Genomic DNA, 20,345 nt, shown 5'->3' on the forward strand with positions numbered 1-20,345 from the left:
TAAGAGGTTGCCACACAGCTCCATAACACATGTTCACTTGTTTCCTCTAGTTGCTCACATATTGGACATTAACCAGATTCTGTAATCTTCCTTCTTAGTAGATTACCCTTAGTAGGCAGAGAATTAGTTAGAGCTCGCCATACAAATACCTTAATATAATTAGGTATATTAAGCTCCCACATTTGCTTTCATACCTAATTTACCCCATTTCTAGCAGATTGCTCCCCTCCATACTGTCTTTTAAAACCTCAATCGCAATATAATAATCACTCTTAACAGAAAAGAGTCCATTCTTAGCAAGTCCCCAATAAAGTTTATCCTCCAAACTCATTCTACTCACAAGTATAGTATAAACAATTGCAGCTTCTTCTCTATTAAAAGTCTCCCTAACCAAATCATAATTCCAACACCCAGTGTCCTCATCAATTAGCTCAGCCACAGTTGCTTCCCTTCCTAAAGTTGAAACAGGAGATTGAACCATGTATGATGAAAGAGTTGCCATCCATTTATCAACCCATATCTTTATCTTCTTTCCATTACTCACTCTCCATCTCATCCCTTCTCTAACCACATCTCTAGACTCTCACAAACTCCTCCATATAAATGAGGGCCCTCTACCAAGCTTTGCATCCATAATAGAGCAATGTCTGTAATATTTCTCTTTCATAACAGTAGCAACTAAAGATTCATGCTTGATTAGTAGTCTCCAAACTTGTTTTGCTAGCATTGTCTTGTTAAAACAATCAATATCTCAAAACCCCAACTCCCCTTCATTTTTTGATCTGCTCATGCCACTCTATTTCCTCCAATGAATCTTGTTGTCATTCTTCAAATGTCCCCACCAGAACTTTGGTATTAAAGAAGAAATTTCTTTGCATAACAGTTTAGGCAACTTAAAAACACCCATAACATATGTTGAGAGAGCTTGTAAAACAACTTTTATCAGAACTTCATTTCCTGCTTATGTTAAGAAACTATTCTTCCAGTTGCTAATTCTTGCCCAAACCCTTTCTCTAATTTCACGAAAAGATATATACTTAGATCTACCCACAACATTAGGTAGACCCAAGTACTTGTCAAAATCACCACAACTCCTTACTCCTATCACTTCTACTAAACTGTTTCTTGTTTGCTGAGGGGTACTAGAACTGAAAAGGTTTTCTGTTTGTTCAATTTCTGTCCAGAAGCAACTTCATAAGAATCCAAAATTCTCTCTAACTGTCGCCACTCATCTATTTTGGAAAAAGAATGCAATCGTTAGCAAACATTAAATGACTAATAGTTGTTCCACCCCTTGCTACTTTAACACCCTTCACCAAACCAGTCTTCTCTGCATGCTTAATTAAAGAACTTAGGCCCTTTGCACACAAAAGAAATAGGTAAAGAGACAATGGATCTCCTTGCCTAAGTCCTCTTGTTGAAATAATTATGTTCCCTGGTTGACCATTTACAAGTACTGCATATTGAACTGAACACACACACTGCATAATCAACTCGACCCAATTTTCATGGAATCCAAGTTTCTGCTTAACAGCCCTTAAAAACCTTCATTCCACCCTATCATAAGCTTTGGACATATCCAACTTGACTGTCATATTTCCATTCTTTCCTTTTTGTCTATGTTTCATAGAGTGTAAGTCCTCATAAGTAATGATAACATTATCAGTAATCAATCTTCCAGCTATGAAAGCACTTTGGCTTTGAGAAATGACTTCAGGTAAAACCACCTTTAATCTATTAGCAAGTGTTTTTGCAATAAATTTATAAAATACATTACATAAACTTATTGGTCTAAACTCTCCAACAGCAAAAATTATTGATAGAAACATTACATAATCTATCAGACACATACTGTATGCACATATGGGCATAAAAAGAAAATTATCCTCCTATCCAAAGTTATTTTTAATTATCTATAGTATCTCAATAAAACATATTTCAAGAAAAATAGAAGAAAGAAAATATATACAATTCTTGTTCGGATTTTAATGCTTAAAATGTTTAATAAATATTGTAGAATGAACCAATGCACGAACGCTTTTGGAGGTGGCAAATCACTGTCACGTTAAAGCAGGTGAAAATCATGAATGGTGTTTAAGAGAAATAATCTAGTCACAGAAGGATTACATAAAAGTAATCTTACAAAATGATATGGTTTGATGTGGTTCGTTAGATTGTAAAATTACTTTTATTATAATGTAGATCTGACAATCACATGAAACTACATCAACTTGTAGAATTACTTTTGTATAATCTCTTTATGATTGTAGGACTCCTCCGTGTTTAATAAATGTTGCACATCTTGATAAATGCATTGACACAGTCCTTTGAGAAGTTTGTTTTCGCAAGAATACCAAGCCCTTCCAAAGGGGAAAACAAATGAGTCCAAACATGCAAGACTGCTAGACATAGATGGGGTTGAATCATCCATGTTAGGCCAAGCTTCTATCATCTCTAGACAAGTCTTCATAAAGCCATGCATGCAGGTAATGTCACCCTTTCAAAGGGTGGAGAAATAATGTTGGGTTATAGAGTCTGGTTGTTTTTGAGCTGAGAAGACTTCAAGTTGAAAATTTACTCAGCTCTCACTCAACAAGGTGCTCGAGCGAACCTCAGGCAGTAAGTTTGCCCGAGGTGTGCTTGATGGTTAGTTCAAACAAACTTCGGACAAGGTTCGCTCAACAAACCGCTCAAGTCAATATTGGATTGACTGTTCGTTTGCGGCCTGCTTAACACCCGCTCGAGCGAAAAACTCAGGTGTAAGGCATTTTCTCCCCTTTCCGACCTAGTGGGCATGTGAATAAAAACTAAAGGAATTAAGACCAAAGGCCTAGTCTAGAATGAACAAAGTCTCCAACCCGGCCTGTGGATAGGGTCCTCTAGACGCAACATGTAGGAGGGAATGTGCTGCAAGGGATGAGACTCGTCGATCTAAAGGCACCTCTAGTAGTGTCCAACTCTCAAGTGCTCGTTCGCATAATGTGCGTAATGTACGGGGGACCCTCGATCTTCTGATAGGAAGGATAACGACGAACCACCAAGGATACTGTCTAGGAGAAGGAAATCAGAAAATCACGTCACATTAATGGCACCACTACCCGGGCTACATGCCACATTTATGATTACAGGTGTTAGTCGATCGGTCCAGACCGAAGAAACCGGCCAGACCGGACTAAACCGAAGTTGGTCTGGTCTGATTCTGGTCCAATAAATAGAGGATAGAAGTTGGTCCGGTCCGATCCCGGTTTAGGGGTTTCCCACCCTGGACCGAACTGAATTAAAACAAAATATTGTTTTATATATATTATTTATATAATAATTGTATAATTTATAAAGTAATTCTCATCTAACTTATCACCACTAAAAATATAAAATTTTAAATATGTTATTGACAAATTAATATTCTATCAATTAACTACTTAAAAATCATTAACTAATGTATAATATCAATAAACTAATCATATAGTAATTATATAAGTTAATAACATAATTTTTAACTAATTTATTATCATTAACCATATAAATATTTTTTTATTAAATTAGTTACATAATCTACATTAATAATTCATTTAATTTTAATTTAGTAGTTTAAATAATTTTTTATTATTTTATTTAAAACAAAAGAATAAAAAAATAATTGGGCTAGACCGAACGGACCGATAGCTACCGGTCCGGTCCGGTCACTAGGGATGTTCGGTCCGGTCCATTACCCCCCGGATCGGACCAGACCAAATTGCACCCCTATTTATGATGTCGTCGCAAAGCCACATCGCATTAAAAGACTATGACACAGGGAAGAGTACGAAAGATGTGAACTTCATGAGAGCAGACATGATATGTCCCCCCAAGCTTATGGTATAAACAGCAAGTCCCAGGTATGAGAAAACTCTCTCTGATTCCTAGACTATTTTCACTTATTTACAAACTTTGGCATCGGAGATTCCCCAACCTCAATGCAACCCTCCCCTAGTTGTCTTCCCCTTTTATCTTTTGCAAGCCCGTTTCTAAATACCTGAGTTATCAAAACTTAGCCCAAGTACATGCGAAATACGATGTTAACTGCCTGGTTTTGCCAAATTAAAATTTACAGCGCCGTTTGTTATATTCATATCATGTTTCTGTTCATAAGGTATCATATTGAACTGAGAGGAACAAAAATAGTGTAGAGCAATATTATGAGAGAGAAAAAGCCCTAGAGAGAGTTGAGATTTATGTGAGTAAAATGAAGCTCTTGTAACTCATTATGTGGGATTGGTGATTTCCTCTGAAATAAAGTCTCCTACAGCTTTGTAAACGTAGGCACATTGTTGAACCACGTTAAATATTGAATGTCGTATTTGTGTGCTTGATTCCTGTGTTTTCGCATTTATTTCACTGTTTGTCTCCTTATGTGTGGGTGTGGTGTTTTCACAACAATAAAAACAAATGAAGCAATGAAAAAGTGAATCGAAGCAACTGCAACCAACATTTTGGATCGACGACAACAGGAAGATTAGACAAGACATTTTATTATCTTCTAACTATTCTTTTGCAGGCATGTTAATCGCAGCCCCCTAAACTTTATGCGAATGGACGCTCACACATGATCCCTCGAGAGCAATAATTTTACAGGCAATTAGAAATCGATTGAATGGACAGCAAGCTCGTCTTTCATGCAATCTGCCAAGACAGGCTTGCTGCATTGATGACCCATTTATGTGTCACTCCCTCCCCTAAGACGGCTGAATTGGATCTTTCCGAAGAACCTGTTGGAGTCGAATAACTTCTCGTTGCTGTTCTGGAGGCAATGAACTCAGCTGCTCTGGTGTCAGCTTCTGTTGCAGTAAGACAGACTCCACCTCAGGTGGAAGCTGTGACTGGCGAATATGATAACACAGTCAGAGAGCAGGAGCATTATTTCAGTCCAACATGATATGAATTAATACTATCTCAAAATCACTAATAATTTACAGAAAAAAGTATCAGAAATAGTAGAAAAATACTCTCTCCTTCACACCTGGACTTTTAACACTTACATAAAACAATTGGGATGTTAAAAATTCCCAATATGAGAAAGCTATGCCAAACAAAAACATCATAATATTGCAATAGGTACACATTATGGGCAAAAATGTGAATGTCTGTGGTTGATATGCAGACAGAACTTCAACACGGCATAATTTACTAGAAAGGCGTATTGATTTTCGGGCTTTTCAATTAAAAGAAGCACTGGATACAATAATCGGACATGGCAAGCCAGCACCTGAGAAAAAAATGCTTTTTAAGTCCTAAAAAACCCCATTATAAGCTCTGAACACTTGCTAACAGTTCATGTGACTACCATATGACCAAGTTACTTCAAAAAACGTCAACGATGCAGACCTATTGGTATTTTTAACTAAGTTACAGGTTTGATGGTTGCAATTGGAACCAGGAGGGATGAATGCAAGCAACCAAAATCAGCATAGTCTCTCAGTATTTTACCCTAATCAACATAAAAAGGTCTTCCTGTGCAAGATAAAGTAGATGCTGACTTACTAGGGTCAGAGCCATAAAATTATTTCTTCCAGTAGAATTATTTTAATTCAACACAAACTTTGAGAAAACGATCTCCAACTATTTACTCACTTTATACTGACGATCGATGTTTAATATTCTTTTTTTATAAGTCAATGGTTAACACTCTAGAAGGCTGAACATTGATTTTAGTGCTCGGAAATATTATGGTCCAAAGTAATCATCCCCTCCCACCAGAAAATACGTTCTGTATCAGCTATATTTTTCTTGCTTTTCATCTGCACACATCAAGAACACGACTGAAAAGATAAACTAACAGCAAAGAGCAGGCAGCCACAATTGAGGAGCACCATTCGTCCGAAAGCTTTTAATACTTTACATCACCACTATATTGCTAAAGGTGTCCAAATAAAGTCGGCCTAAAATTTCACCAAAATGGTAGATGACAGAAATGAAATACAAAAATCTTTATGCCTAGAAAATCAGTGAATGCATGCAAAACAAACTGATTGCTTAAAAACATATGGTTGTGATCAATTCAGATGCACCAACAGAAACTTCTTACCTCGTAAATTCGTTTCTCAGTATATTTCCCTTCTGATTTTGTAACTGGATTCATAGGCAATGAGCCAGCTCCAAAAACTTGAGATGGTCCAGATCCATTGACGTTGGTTGCATTCAAACTTCCTGTGAGAAAGAGGTGATCCTTCTTTCATCCAATTTCATCAGCTTTTGAGGGTTGGTTCTGATGAATCTTGAAAAATGCTCCCTGAAGGAGAATTAGAATTTGCATTACTTCTGTGGACCCGAGTTCCACTATCAGGAACTTGAGCAGATATATATCAGCATCCTTGTTAATTGCCTGCAAAGTACCTAATGATATCGAGGGGACAGGCTATTGAAGTAAAGTCAGAGAAAACACAATTATATTAGGAAAAATAACTGCAACCATCTTAGGGGAAAGGGAGGGGGGGGGCAGTTTCTAGCTGCTAAGTGCTATGTAATTTATACAACGGAACTATTTAACCTCGTCAATTATTTAAAAACAAAAAGATAGAAAAGCTCGGTACCTGAAAGCCTGCATCCGATAAGGGAGGATGTGATAAAAGAGAAGGCTGTATGGCAACATCTGGATTAACCATATGAAAGCTAGGTCATAAACTGGCAGCCCCAACCTGTCCACTGCATTGTAGCGAAGGGGGCTGTATATGATGGTTCAAAGAAGAGGAATTTGCTGCTAGTATTTGTGGTCTAGAGGATAAACTGACCAAAGATGGGGGTAATACAACAGGAAATACTGAGACTGTAAACTGTGCAGAAATCATGGCCTGCTGTACGATATGGTTGGTTGTAGGTTGTGGAAACTGGTTTTGAGGTTGTGGGAATGCAGAAAATTGGCTGCGAACCAAATAATTTTGAGGCACTCCAGCAACTTTATTTTCTTGCACTTTGGCTATCAACCCAGACTGCATCTTGTTTGATGCAGGACGGGTAGCCCAGGAAGAGTTTGCACTGCTGGTGGCTGGCCCTGCTGGCTATCATGCAATGGAGGCTGAGTGGATTGACCTGAAGAGACTACAAGCCTGAGCAAGGAATGAAGCAAGCTCAAGTATGAAACCAACCAATTGGGGAGTCACCATTCCTAGCATTATCTGTGCCTGCACGTATTTTTTAATAAAAATAAAGATAAAGATAATTTTTTATTGCAAAAACAATACATAACCTATCAGAACCCAAGCACAAGTAAATAAGACATGGATACATTAACCCTAGATTGTATATAAGAGAAAGCATGGAATCTCATAGGCAGAACAGGCAAATAGCATCCATCTTCTTAATTACAAGAAATATGAAAGAGAAAATGGGAGTAATTCACCTAAATTCTAGAAAATTTCAAAGCTCTGCATACATGCACAATGAATGAAATGAGTGTTTGCTCTTGACTTGAGAATCAACGAAGAGAGATGAGGATATCATCTCCTAAGGAATTGAAAATTATCAAATACCGCATGGAATGAAAGAACTCTATGTTCTTCAAAGAGTCAATGAGAGCTGTGTTTGAGGCATTTGTTTGCTCTCATATGAGGTTTCGCAGAGATGACTACAGAGATTTGAAGAGATGCTCAAAACCTGATAAGAGGCAAATTGATCTTCCTCTAATTTATCAATGCAGATTTGCTTTGAGAATTTAAATCAGTTTTCCGAAGCTTCAGGGGTCATTTGATTAATTCCTAATGGCATTTTAAGACTATAATTTCGATACTCATCTCCTCATTTAGTACTAAAACAAAATTTCTTGGAACTGGTCCCCAAAGATATAAGAAATGTATGGACTACTTCCTTAGGCAAGACATTACCATTGAACCTAAGGAAACAATGGATCATTGTGTTAACCTGTTGTATGTACAAAAAGAAAGGGAAAACCATAGATCATCTACTACTACCTTGCAAGGTAGACCGGATCTTACGGAATGATTTCTTTGATAGAGGGTTTAGCATGGGGTGATACTAGAAGATTGTTTGACTTTCTAGCTAGCTGGAGGGGCTTAGAAAGCAATCCACAAATTGCACCATTATGGAAGATGGCTCCCATATACCTATTGTGGTGTATTTGGAGGCAAATGAATAATAGAAGCTTCGAAGATCGCGAGTGGACAATGGATGAACTTAAAGCCTTCTCTTTCAACACTTTGTTCCCTTGCGAAACTGCGATAGGTTTTAAGGGACTAAGCGTTCATGATTTTCTTGTATAGGTAGTTAATCCTGCTTAAAAGTATCTTCTCTATTCGTCCTATGTACATGGGCTATTCCTAATGTTTTCATCAACAAAAAAAATTCTTGATTACTAGTAAAAAAATATAAAAGAAATGTAAATACGGATGGAACATCTCCCACAGAATATAAACAAGAAAATTAAATAATACATTCTTGGCTTTCAATTATGCAGGCAAAAACAATGATGGCAAGGCTGCAGAAAACGGAGAGAACATATAAATAAAGTATATAAGAAAATTAAAGTTCATAGGTATAGATAGAAACTGTTAGAAAATGGAAACCAGAAAACACAAAACTCTATATCATCTATTCTTTCACAGGACCCTTTTAGGATGAGAAACTTACATTGCATGAACACATAAATATAGAATCATGCACAAAACAGACAAAGAAGCTACTGTTTTCAAAATATATAAATATCTTGATGAACTAATAGAATAAACAAGAAAAATAGAGTGATACAAGACCTTTGGAATTACATAACCAACTCCTGTTACACACAAAAAAAGAACAAAACTGAATAAATACCTGAAAAAGAGCCTTTGGCAACTGTGGTCTTGCAAGCAATAGCCGGTGAGCTAGTTCCTTGGTTTCTGTAGCCATTACCTGTCACTGGAACAAATACAATAAATAACAAACATAAGAGTTAAATGCTATCCAGCAAAGTGAGAGAGCATTCATTGAAATGCTTACTTTCAGCTCAGACAATATTTCATTCAGCTGACTCCTAGACATTGTGGCAAGACGAAGAGTTAAAGGATCATTGGCTGATGCTGAATGGTTGCACAAACTATTTGGATTTGACTGTATACCAGCCTTAGCACCACCTAGAGTTCCTGCAATGACAGCTGTTGCAGTTAGCTATATGGAGACCAATTGGCTGATGAGGAACAGACTCCCCTTGGATCATGAGTTGGCTATAACTGCTTCTGAGAGTCTTTCATGTGTCCATAAGAAAAACGAACATGAATAGCAACAACTCAAAACACAGAAAAGTTGAAAGAACGAAACTAACCAACATTAGCAGCAAGTCCAGGTCCTCCACGGCCATGCAAGAGAAGGAAAGGCAATTATTGCTGCTATAAGATCAGTAAACAAGAACGAGAATTGTAAGCATCATATATTTACATTCAATATCTCACCTGCTCCTGATTTCTGTCAGCACCTTTGTCATTTTCAGCAAAATCAACCCGTAATTGCTGGCCATTGATCTCATAACCCTGAAGATTACAATGCGCACTTAAAGCCGTCTCTTCATCCTTATACTCACAGAAACCATAACCTTTTGGTTTCCCAGTTTCTCTATCAATTACTAATCTGAAAGAAAACAAAATTGCTTTAAGCATACAAATTACTACTATTCACTACTGGGTAAAAATAAGTGAGCTAAAAGCAGATTTTAATAACATTTTTTTATTCCAATAATGCCAGTACTTCAAATTTAGCATATTAGTTTGAGATCAATTGAAAAGGAACAACTTCGCATAAGGCTCCTGATGGTCAATGTTATTACATTGCTGAGATACCCGGGACTACAACACACAACCACAAGATTAACATAAAAAAACAAATCATTCAGTCCAACCAGGTACCTCTTATCACTTAGATACATACTCAAAAACTTTCAAAATCAAATTCCATGATGCTGATTCACCATAAAATTTTTTATTTTTTTTATAAGTAAGAAGAAGTTTCATTGATATAAAGATAGGCATAGCCAAGGTACACTGGAAGTATAAATATGAGTACACCGATTTAAGAACTAGAAACTGTTACAAGAAAATCATGGAAGTTGAGACCATTTAAATCTAAAGCAATGGCCCACATAAATAAAGTCTTCCAGAAAAAAACTCCTAAACTCCTTCGAGGAAAGTTCATGATCCTCAAAATGTCTATCATTTCTTTCGCTCCAAATACACCAAAGAATACAAATGGGAGCCATCTTCCACACAGCTGCAATCTGTAGTGTCCCTGTGATCCCTCTCCAGCTAGCTAGTAGTTCAACCACCATTCCCAGCATTACCCATGCTAATCACATACTTCTGAAGAAATAATTCCATATGTCCCGGGCAAAGTCACAATGTAAGAGTAAATGGTCCACCGTTTCACCACTATTTCTGCACATACAGCACCCGTCCGTAATTATAAGTCCACGCCTTCTTAGATTATCAATGGTTAGAATCTTTCCTAAAGCTGCTGTCCAAACAAAGAATGCAACCTTGGGAGGTGCTTTACTCCTCCATATGTTCTTCCAAGGAAAATTGGGCCTAGGTTGAACTGTAAGTGTGTCATAGAAAGAGCATATCGAAATTTTCCTTTTCCTAGAAGGTCTCCATTCCATCTTGTCTTCAGCTGTAACGACAGAAGTGGTGTTATATAGCAGGTTAAAAAAATCCACCAGAGCACTCACTTCCCAATCATGTACCTACCTAGTGAGGTTGATGTTCCACTCCTATGAATCATGACTAATTGCCCTCAAGTCAACCACCATAACTTCTTTTTCTCGTACAATTCTGAAAATATTGGGATAAACAACCTTAAGAGCCGTATCTCCCACCCACACATCATGCCGAAAGCTGATTCTACTACCATCCCCCAAACACAGTCTAGTATTACTAGAAAAAGCCCCCCAACCTTTCCATATATACTTCCGTAACCCCACACCATATGCCCCCCTACCCTCATTAGAACACCAGCCCCCCCTTGCACTTTTATACTTCGCATCAATCACCCATTTCCATAAGGCTTCCATCTCGTGATTATAAAGCCACAACCATTTACCTAATAGAGCCTTATTAGATACGTTCACATTACGGACCCTCAAACCACCATCTCTCATAGGAGTACACACTTTATCCCATCCAACTAGATGAAATTTAAACTCATCACCTAGTTCACTCCAAAGAAAATCACGTTAGAGTTTCTCAATCCTATATGCAATGCTTGCTGAAAGGGAAAATAGAGACAAGAAATATGTGGAAAGGTTGGATAAAGTGCTCTTAATAAGTGTGGTCCGCCCCCTTTTCGATAAGTACAACATTTTCCACCCGGCCTTTTCGATAAGTACAACATTTTCCACCCGGCCAGCCTACACTCTAATTTCTCTAACACCTCCTCCCAAATTGTCTTAGCTTTAAAAGATGCTCCCAACGGGAGACCAAGGTACTTCAATGGCAGCGAAGAGATCACATATCCCAATATGTTGGCCAGCCCCCTAATAGTTCTTACATCACCCACCGCAACCATCTCCATTATAGTAAGATTTATCTTTAGCCCGGATACCGCTTCAAAACAAAGTAAGATAGCCTTCAAAGATTGAATATGTTCAGCATTATCCTCACAAAACAGTAACGTATCATCTACAAACAAGATATGAGAAATAATGGTGGAGCCCTGGTGGATAGCCCCTGCTGAAAATCCTGGAAAAAAAACCACCCTTTACGGCAGCCGACACCATTCTACTTAGAGCCTCCATCACAAGGACAAATAAGAGTGGTGATAGTAGATCGCCTTGTCATAGCCCCCACGAACTATTAAAGAAATCCACAGGATCACCATTTACCAAAATCGAGAAGCGAGCCGTTGACACACAATGCCTCATCCACCCCTTCCATCTTTCCCCAAATCCATATCGACGCAACAAATAGATCAGAAAATTCCAGTTGATGTGGTCATAGGCCTTCTCCATGTCCAGTTTACATAAAATACCCAGTACTCCCAACTTAAGCCTGCTGTCCAAACACTCATTAGCTATAAGAACCAAATCCAATATTTGTCTACGTCTCACAAAGGCATTTTGAGACTTAGAAATAATCTTATCCATGACTGTACTCATCCTATTGCCAAGTACTTTGGAGAGTATCTTGTACACGCTGCCCACAAGACTAATAGGCCTGAAATCTTGCACCTCTATTGCACCAACCTTTTTAGGGACAAGTGCAATAAAAGTAGCATTTAAATTTTTCTCAAATTTTCCAAAAGAGAAAAATTCCTGAAAAACCTGCATGGCATCCTCTCTCACCACCTCCCAACAAGTCAAAAAAATGTCATAGTAAAACCATCCGAACCCGGAGCTTTATCTTTATTCATTTTTCTGATTATTAGTCGTACATTTTCCTCTTCAAATGGTCTCTCCAACCAAGCCATACTATTTTGATCAATGACCTCAAATGCTAGACCATCTACTGTAGGCCTCCATGCATAAGGTTCCAACAACAATTGTTCAAAATGTCCAACAACATGATCATTTATTACTGCTTGATCTGAAGATAAACCACCATCTATGGTCATGGACTCTATGGCATTAAACCTCCTATGTGAGTTTGCAACTCGATGAAAAAACTTTGTACATTTGTCCCCCTCCCTAAGCCACAATGCCCTTAACTTTTGCCTCCACGAAATCTCCACCATTAGAATCAACCTTTCTAACTTTGAGACTACTTGACCTTTGCGATCGTTCTCATCTTCTATACCCTCCAAGCTTTGTAATTCTTGGAGGAGATTCTTCTTCTGTAATGCTACATTACCAAATACCTGTTCATTCCATGTCTTCAAATCCAAATCCATCTTCAAAGCTTTCAATTTTCCAGCCAATACCTTGCTTAGATTACCCTATAATTGATATGAGTTCCACCATTACCTAACCAATTCCACAAACCCCTCCTTTTTTAACCACATATTCTCAAATTTGAAAGGCCTTCTACCCCCTGGAATTCTTCCACAGTCTAACATTATGGGAAAGTGGTTAGAGCATAACCGAAGAAGTATTTTCTGACATAAATCTGGAAATTGCATCTCCTATGAAGGAGATATGAGGAATCTGTCCAGTCTTGACCAGGCTTGGTTATTAGACCAAGTATATTCACCTCCAATGAGAGGTAAGTCCATGAGTTCCAGCTCGAATATGGATCCGAGAATTCCAGTATAGCATGGTTTTGCCGCCCCTCCCCCGATCTTTCGCTGGGAAATCTTGTCTCATTAAAATCTCCACCAATACACCATGGAACCTCCAACCAAGTACATAAGCCTGCAATCTCATCCCAAAGCAACCGCCGCTCGCAATCCAAATTAGGGCCATAAACCCCAGCAAAGGCCCATACAAAACCATCTTCAAAATTTTTAAAAGAACACCCCACCGAATATTCTCCCACAAATTCATCAATGTTCTCCACCACTCTTTTATCCCACATAACAAAAACTCCACCCAAAGCCCCTTTCGAAGGCAAGTATGACCATCCTACATACTGGTAGCTCCATATACTCCATATAGTTCTTCTTGTGATAAGCTTCAACTTAGTTTCCTGCAAATAATGTCCGTCTTCCATTGTCTTAACAAAGATCTTATTTGGAGGCATTTGTAGATCTCATTCAACCCCCCAACATTCCAAATCAAAATTTTGGGCTTCATTTATCAACTATTCCAACCCTCCCTTTGTTCCTACCACGGCTTGCACTCCCCTCCTTGCCATCATAGTTGATAGACCAATTTAGCCGCTTCAACTTCCTATTTCTTTTTTACCCTGCTCCCTATTTGTAACGGCCTCCCTCAATGGCTATTAACAGTTCCTTAAATTGATCTGCATAGCCCTCACACTAAATCCCCACACAACTCTGTAATTCTGTAAGAGGAGGCATAATACTTATTGGAGAAGGGTCCTCCCTTGAAGGCTTCTCACCCTCTATTCTAAAAGGCTCAAAAAGGATCAAAGATCCTTCCCCTTACACCTCCCCCTTCTCCATCTCATTCCCACTCTCCAAAAATACAATATCTTCAACCACAAACGACAACTCTCCCTCCATCGGCATGATCTGAGCCTGCCCCTAGCGTGGCGGCGAGTTCTGTGGTAGCCCAAGACTGGCCGACGTGTTTTGAGGCTCGCCCTGTGCAACAAATATCTTTCTTCAACAGGGGGACAGTGTTCCAGCCCTTTACCTCCTGCGTCATTCTCCATAATTTCCCCCTCTTCAACTTCCGGCGCTTGAAGAGCCACCACCGGACCACCAACTATGTCTTCAGGGACCACCAAATTTTTCTATACCAGATCAGGAGCACTTGACCCAAGATTCGGCTCCAAAACGGATCTTTTCAACAAGCCCAATATTTAGGGATTTAGGGTATCGGGCAATGTTTTGAATACCGTACCGAACGTCCTACCGGTCAAAGCACTGTAACGAAATATTTCGGTACCGGTACCGTTTCGGGATAACGTTTCGGGATAGTCGATATATAAATAAATTATATATATAAATATATATATAAATTATATTCCAAATAATAGTCTATATATAAATAAATTATATATAAATACATATATATAAAAATTATAAATAGCCTAGTCTGAATTAGAGGTTAAAAAATAAGTTTGTAGTTTGAAAAAACGAAAAAAAAAAACACACACACACACAGGCCGAAATATCGGCCGGATTTTGGCCGGTACAGGCCGAAATTTAGTCCGGTATGGCCGGTACCGGCCGGTATTTTAGCCGGTACGGAATAGATATAGTACCTGTACCGGCCGGACGGCCGAAACGAAAAATTTCGGCTGTACTGGCCGGTACGGTATGAAATTTAAAACACTGGTATCGGGGATTCGTCGCCCCGTTTCTTTCCATGCCCATCTCGAGCTTTTGCACAAACCCGGCCCATCCAGTTTATTCTTTCCCTTCAGCCCTTCAACACTTATACTGCCCATGGGTGCAGGAACCTTCACATTCTGAGGCCCACTAGACTGGCCCATCGGTGCATGACCACTTGAAGCTCCCTTATGATTTCTTCACTCAATCCACAGCCCAGGCCCAAGCCCAAGCCCACCCCTTTTTTCTCCTTTGCCCGCTTTATAAGCCAATTAACTTTATCCTGCATAACGTCTAGCTGGCTCTTCAAATCCAACAACACACGATCCTCCATTTCCATATTTAGACCAACAGCACCCCTGCCATCTCCCTCAAGGCTCTGTACACCTACAGAAATGGAGGCACTACCTTTCCTTAGCAAATCTACAACTCCTCTTGAGCAGGCCGAAGTGTCAAAGCTAGCTCCCACCCTAACACTTTCTTTGGGTTGTTGAAGAGCCTCCCGATACGACCTAGCAAGGGGTTGCTGCGGAGCTAGCATTGTCGGTGGCCGTATCGGAAGATCAGGACCTCTTCCAACCTCCCTCAATACCTCTGCCAGCTTCCTCCAGTTCCTGCCATCCCTATCCTCTAGAATAAAGATGAAGCTCTGATGCCCACCTCCACCATACTACCAAAGCCATATAACAACCCTGGGAGCTAGAACATCATTGCACAATGTAACCCCTGCCTCCTTCCCGATGAGCAGAATAAAACTCCTTTCTCCCAGCCTTCAAACAATCCTCCAGTGCTCTAGTGAACCATTGTGCCGTGCCTAACCCCAAGCTTATCTCTTTCACCACTTTCCAGTCTCTCTCGGTTATAAGCACATGTCTACCACCCTTAAAACCTCAAACGCCTTAGACTCAATAACTACAAGTTTCGAATGACCCATTGCTACTCTAAACTCAATCAATAACTCATCGTGGCAAGCACCAAAACATCACCAGAAAGAAAAATGAACACTTTTCATCATCGGAGTTTTGAGTGTATGGAGAGCGAGTGTACGGATCTTTTTTTCCTCTAATTCACCATAATTTACACACAAAAACTTCCTCAGGGAAAGTTTAGGTCAGGTATGCTTCGTGGTTCTGAATGTTGGCAATCCAGAAATGTGTCCATAAAATGAGGATAGCAAAGGTGAGGACAATAAAGTTGATGGGTAACAACTCTAGGAAACATAGTATAAGGAATGATTTATGACAGAATAGGCCCATTTATGAGAGCATCATAACATTGCTATGGTAATACTCACATACAGTGGATTTTAAACCTGAGACCATGTCCTCTGCCCTGTACTTGCCGGGAAGGAGGTTTCATTTCAGCTAGAACTCTGTCTCTAGCAGCAGATATTCTACCATAGAATTTAAACATATAAGGAGGACCTCATTTCGAGCAATATCATACATTCTAGTGTAGCTATGTGTCCGTTTTGGCATTGCAGTAAATCAGATTCTAGCTCCCAAGCCTTTGCAGCCAACCCATAGTACACCCTAAACCAAGCCACCCAAATACACTCTGCCCACATACAATGTGATACAATCAGTCACAAACTGTAATTGTCTTGTTCTTGGAAGCATCTACACCATCTTAATATTTATGAGTATATACAGGTTCCTAAATCTAAACTAGATGAAACTTGCAAGTTTTAGACTGAATTCACGAGTAATCATCTGTTGTTGAAATGACATAACTCCCTCGAACCCCACAAAGAGGATCGATTTTTCTTTCAACCCACCTATAAAGTTTAATTGGTTTCAGATAAAGTATGACTCTTCCTTATTACTGTAATTTATGCCAAATTTAAGCAGAAACAAAAATAATTAACTTTTTGAACCGATGCTATTGTTTTAATAATAAACCAATTAACCAAAGCTAAATAAGTTGCCCGATTAGAAAAGCAGAACAATTGATTGCATCACGTGGCAGAAACTTTTTTTTTTTTTTTTAAGTGCACTTGTAATTTGGTAGCTAAAGATTACAATTTCTACGAAGCCTCACCTCGGAAAATTACTCAGCTTCCCAAAGGGATCACAGAAATTTTGAATTATAACCAAATACATGAAGTTTACGGTTTTTTTAACTGAACTGAAAGACACAACTGGACCAACCTCCCGGCAGATATCTATAAGCCGTTCCCCAGTTGCGTCATATGGTATATTCCCAACTGTTAAAGAAATCCCAAAACAACTAATCGATCAAAAAAACCCCCAAAACCTCAATTTTACTCAATCCCATTCAACTGCCGCCAAAGCAGAATAAAAAATACTAAAAATGTTAAATCTTGAAAGTCATTTTGAATTGAGTCGCTGTTTAAATATTCCAAGATCTTTTTTTTCGGCGGTTTCTTGAAAACCAAACGGAACATGAATAAAGCTTTTAAAATTATAACTAATCAATAAAGGAGAAGTAGAAGAGAGAGAGAGAGGACCAAAAACGCGACGATGCTGAGAAGAGGCCATGAATCAACAGCAGAAGAAGAAGGCTTCACCTTATTCCTGCTAAGCATGCTTCTTCTTCTTCTTCTTCTTCTTCTTCTTCTAATACTGCTACTTGTTTAGCACTACTTGTGCTTCTAACAAATATTCATGAATGTGTATAAGTTCCAGCCAGCGTTTGAGACTAACTTTGAGTTGCTGTATATCTACGAATCAAAAGGTTGAAATCTGTTTTACATGTTTGAGAAGGCAGAAAGAAGAGAAGCTGGGTAGAGTGATGAAGATCATGGGCCGAGGCTCGACGCCTACAGGGTGAGACCGTCAGAGAGAGAGAGAGAGTCTCCTAATTTTTTTTTCACGATTATTCTTCATCCTAATCCATAATTAATAAGTACAAGAATGTTGCTTCTATGAGTTATATATGACTTATCAATAAAAGATTATTATAATAAAATTTTCAACAAGTTTGATTTTTTTTATTAAATGTTAGTAAAAATCCTTGTGATCTAAATTCATCCAATATAATTACCCCAAATAATATTTTCGGACAATATAATATGATGAATATTTATTGGAAGAAAAAATTTTAGAGACAGAATTACATATGATCCTTCTCATGTGTAGACAAACAAAGACAAACCAACCGTCTTCCAGCTCTCTTCCCTGATGAGCGTTTCTTCCATCTCTCAGTAGTTCCTTCCTAACCATCCTTGTAACCCACCAAGACTCCCCAGACCAAAAGTCAATCCTACCAAATCTCAAACAACCAAAGCTCCACAATTCTCACTTTGATTAAACTCGCAACCCTCCCCAGCAACATCACCACAGAAAACAAAAGATGAAGAAGCAGAACTAGAACCAGAACCAGAAGCAGAACCAGACATTGACTCTCTCATATCTCAAACTGAAGCACTTTCTGTTACACGCCTGTTAGAACGATTCAGAATTTTACCCACTTCGAGGGTGAGCACCTCCAGAGAAGATGAGAGAAGAGAGAGTTTGAGAGAATTGATTCTGTATTGATATTCGATACTGATTCCTCCCACTACAATTCCTTATATCTGACATAACAAACTCTAGAGAAAATCTAACATGCATTGTGCGTAGCACTTAAGGAAATAACAGACATATCTAAAATGGGCTTATAAGCCGACTCGTGGGCCAGAGGCCTTACAGACTCTAATAAAAGACAAACAACCAATGCAATTAAAGACTACAAGTGAAACAATTAAAATAAGCCCAGTAAATTGGCCCATGGCCTTTCTTCCTTCATCTTCAGCCGTCGAGCCCTAGGATTCATTTTCCCCTTTCTTCTACCATCCCGATCCTCAACCTCCCTTCTTCCCCATTGGTGACGCCCTGGTAATCCCCAACGGTAAGAATGGTCCAGCTTGTTACAGTACTTCCCCCTTAAAACACCTTGCCCACAAGGTGTGGGTAGGCATTTTTCAAACGGTAATACCCTTCCCAAGTTGCATCTTCTGATCCTTGCCCCTGCCACCTAATCAAAAGCTCTGTTATCGGACGGTTGTTGAGTGGTCGGACCCTCCTGGCCAAGACTTCCGCTGGGTCTGGCTGTAAAGCTCCTTGCTGATCTGTTGGAGGCAGTGAAGTTGTAGGAACAATACCGTCTCCCAGCCTCTTTTTCAACTGTGAAATGTGGAAAACAGGATGAACTTGCGACGTTGGGGGCAATTTCAGCCTGTAAGCCACCTTTCCGACACGTTGCAGTACCTCAAATGGTCCATAATACCGGCGAGCTAGCTTCAAATTTCGGCGCTGTGAGACCGAAGTCTGTCTGTAAGGCTGTAGCTTTAGGTAAACTTCATCACCAACTTTAAAAGTTTGTTCCTTTCGCTTCATATTAGCATATCTTGCCATCCTGTCTTGGGCTTTGATTATGTTCTCTCGTAGTAAAGTAGAAATCTGCTCTCTGGTTTTCAATTCCATGTCCACTGCCTCAACCCTAGTAGTTCCTGGTATGTAGGAACTCAGCCTAGGTGGAGGGTACCTATACAATCCTTCGAAGGGTGTGATCTTGGTAGCTGAATGGTGAGTTGTATTGTACCACCATTCTGCCAATGGAACCCATCGAACCCAATCTTTTGGCCGATCCCCCACAAAACATCTCAAGTAAGTTTCGAGGCACTTGTTCACTGCCTCAGACTGTCCATCAGTCTGAGGGTGGTATGCTGTACTGAACTCGAGCTGAACACCTTGAGCCTTGAACAATTCCTTCCAAAAAGAGCTTGTGAAGGTGCTATCCCTGTCAGACACTATGGATTGAGGAAGTCCATGAAGTTTAAAAATGTGCTTGATGAAAAGCTGGGCTATGGACTTAGCTGTGTAGGGATGTCCCAATGCTATGAAGTGACTGTATTTAGTTAGCCTGTCCACAACCACCCACAAGGTACTAAACCCATTTGAAACTGGTAGTCCTTCGATAAAATCCATGGTGATGTGAGACCATGGTTTTGAAGGAACTGGTAATGGCTGTAAAAGCCCACTAGGAAGAGCATGTTCTGATTTTTGTTGTTGACAGATCTCACAGCTTCTGATGTGGCCTCGAACCTCCGCCTTCATCCCTGGCCAAAAGAAATCCTTCTGAGCCCTTAAAATGGTCTTGTCTCCCCCTGAGTGACCCCCCCCACGAACTATTATGAAGGAAGTGTAAAACCTTTTTTCTGAGGTCTAAGGAATTAGCCACATAAATCCTTCCCTTGTAATATAATATTCCTTCTCTTATCGAATAGTGAGGGGATAACTCCTGATTTTGACATTTCAACATTAAAGCCTTTAGATCCGAGTCCCCTTCAATTCCCTTTTTTAGCTCCTCTAACCACTCCAAGGATGGTACTGAAATGAGTGCCAAGGACATCTGCTCTTCTCCCTCTACCCTGGACAAGGCATCAGCAACCTTGTTTTCAGGGCCCTTTTTATACTCAACTAACAAATCGTACCCAAGTAACTTACTCAGCCACTTCTGCTGCATTGGAGTGCCAATTTTCTGGTCCAACAGGTACT

General features: G+C 39.4%; 1 protein-coding gene across 1 annotated transcript; it reads right to left on the reverse strand.

The window, feature by feature from the left end:
• Nucleotides 1-4,474: 4,474 nt before the first annotated feature.
• On the reverse strand, nt 4,475-17,684 carry LOC109011433 (cleavage stimulating factor 64). Its single transcript, XM_035691075.1, is given in 11 exon segments — nt 4,475-4,856; nt 6,062-6,186; nt 6,189-6,276; nt 6,654-6,985; nt 6,988-7,071; nt 7,115-7,154; nt 8,800-8,877; nt 8,965-9,107; nt 9,287-9,341; nt 9,405-9,583; nt 17,315-17,684. Coding segments are annotated over 11 exon segments (1,299 nt in total). The 5' UTR covers nt 17,346-17,684; the 3' UTR covers nt 4,475-4,712.
• Between the last annotated feature and the right edge of the window lie 2,661 nt (nt 17,685-20,345).

Source organism: Juglans regia, chromosome 6 (assembly GCF_001411555.2).
Source record: "Juglans regia cultivar Chandler chromosome 6, Walnut 2.0, whole genome shotgun sequence".
NCBI lineage: Eukaryota > Viridiplantae > Streptophyta > Magnoliopsida > Fagales > Juglandaceae > Juglans > Juglans regia.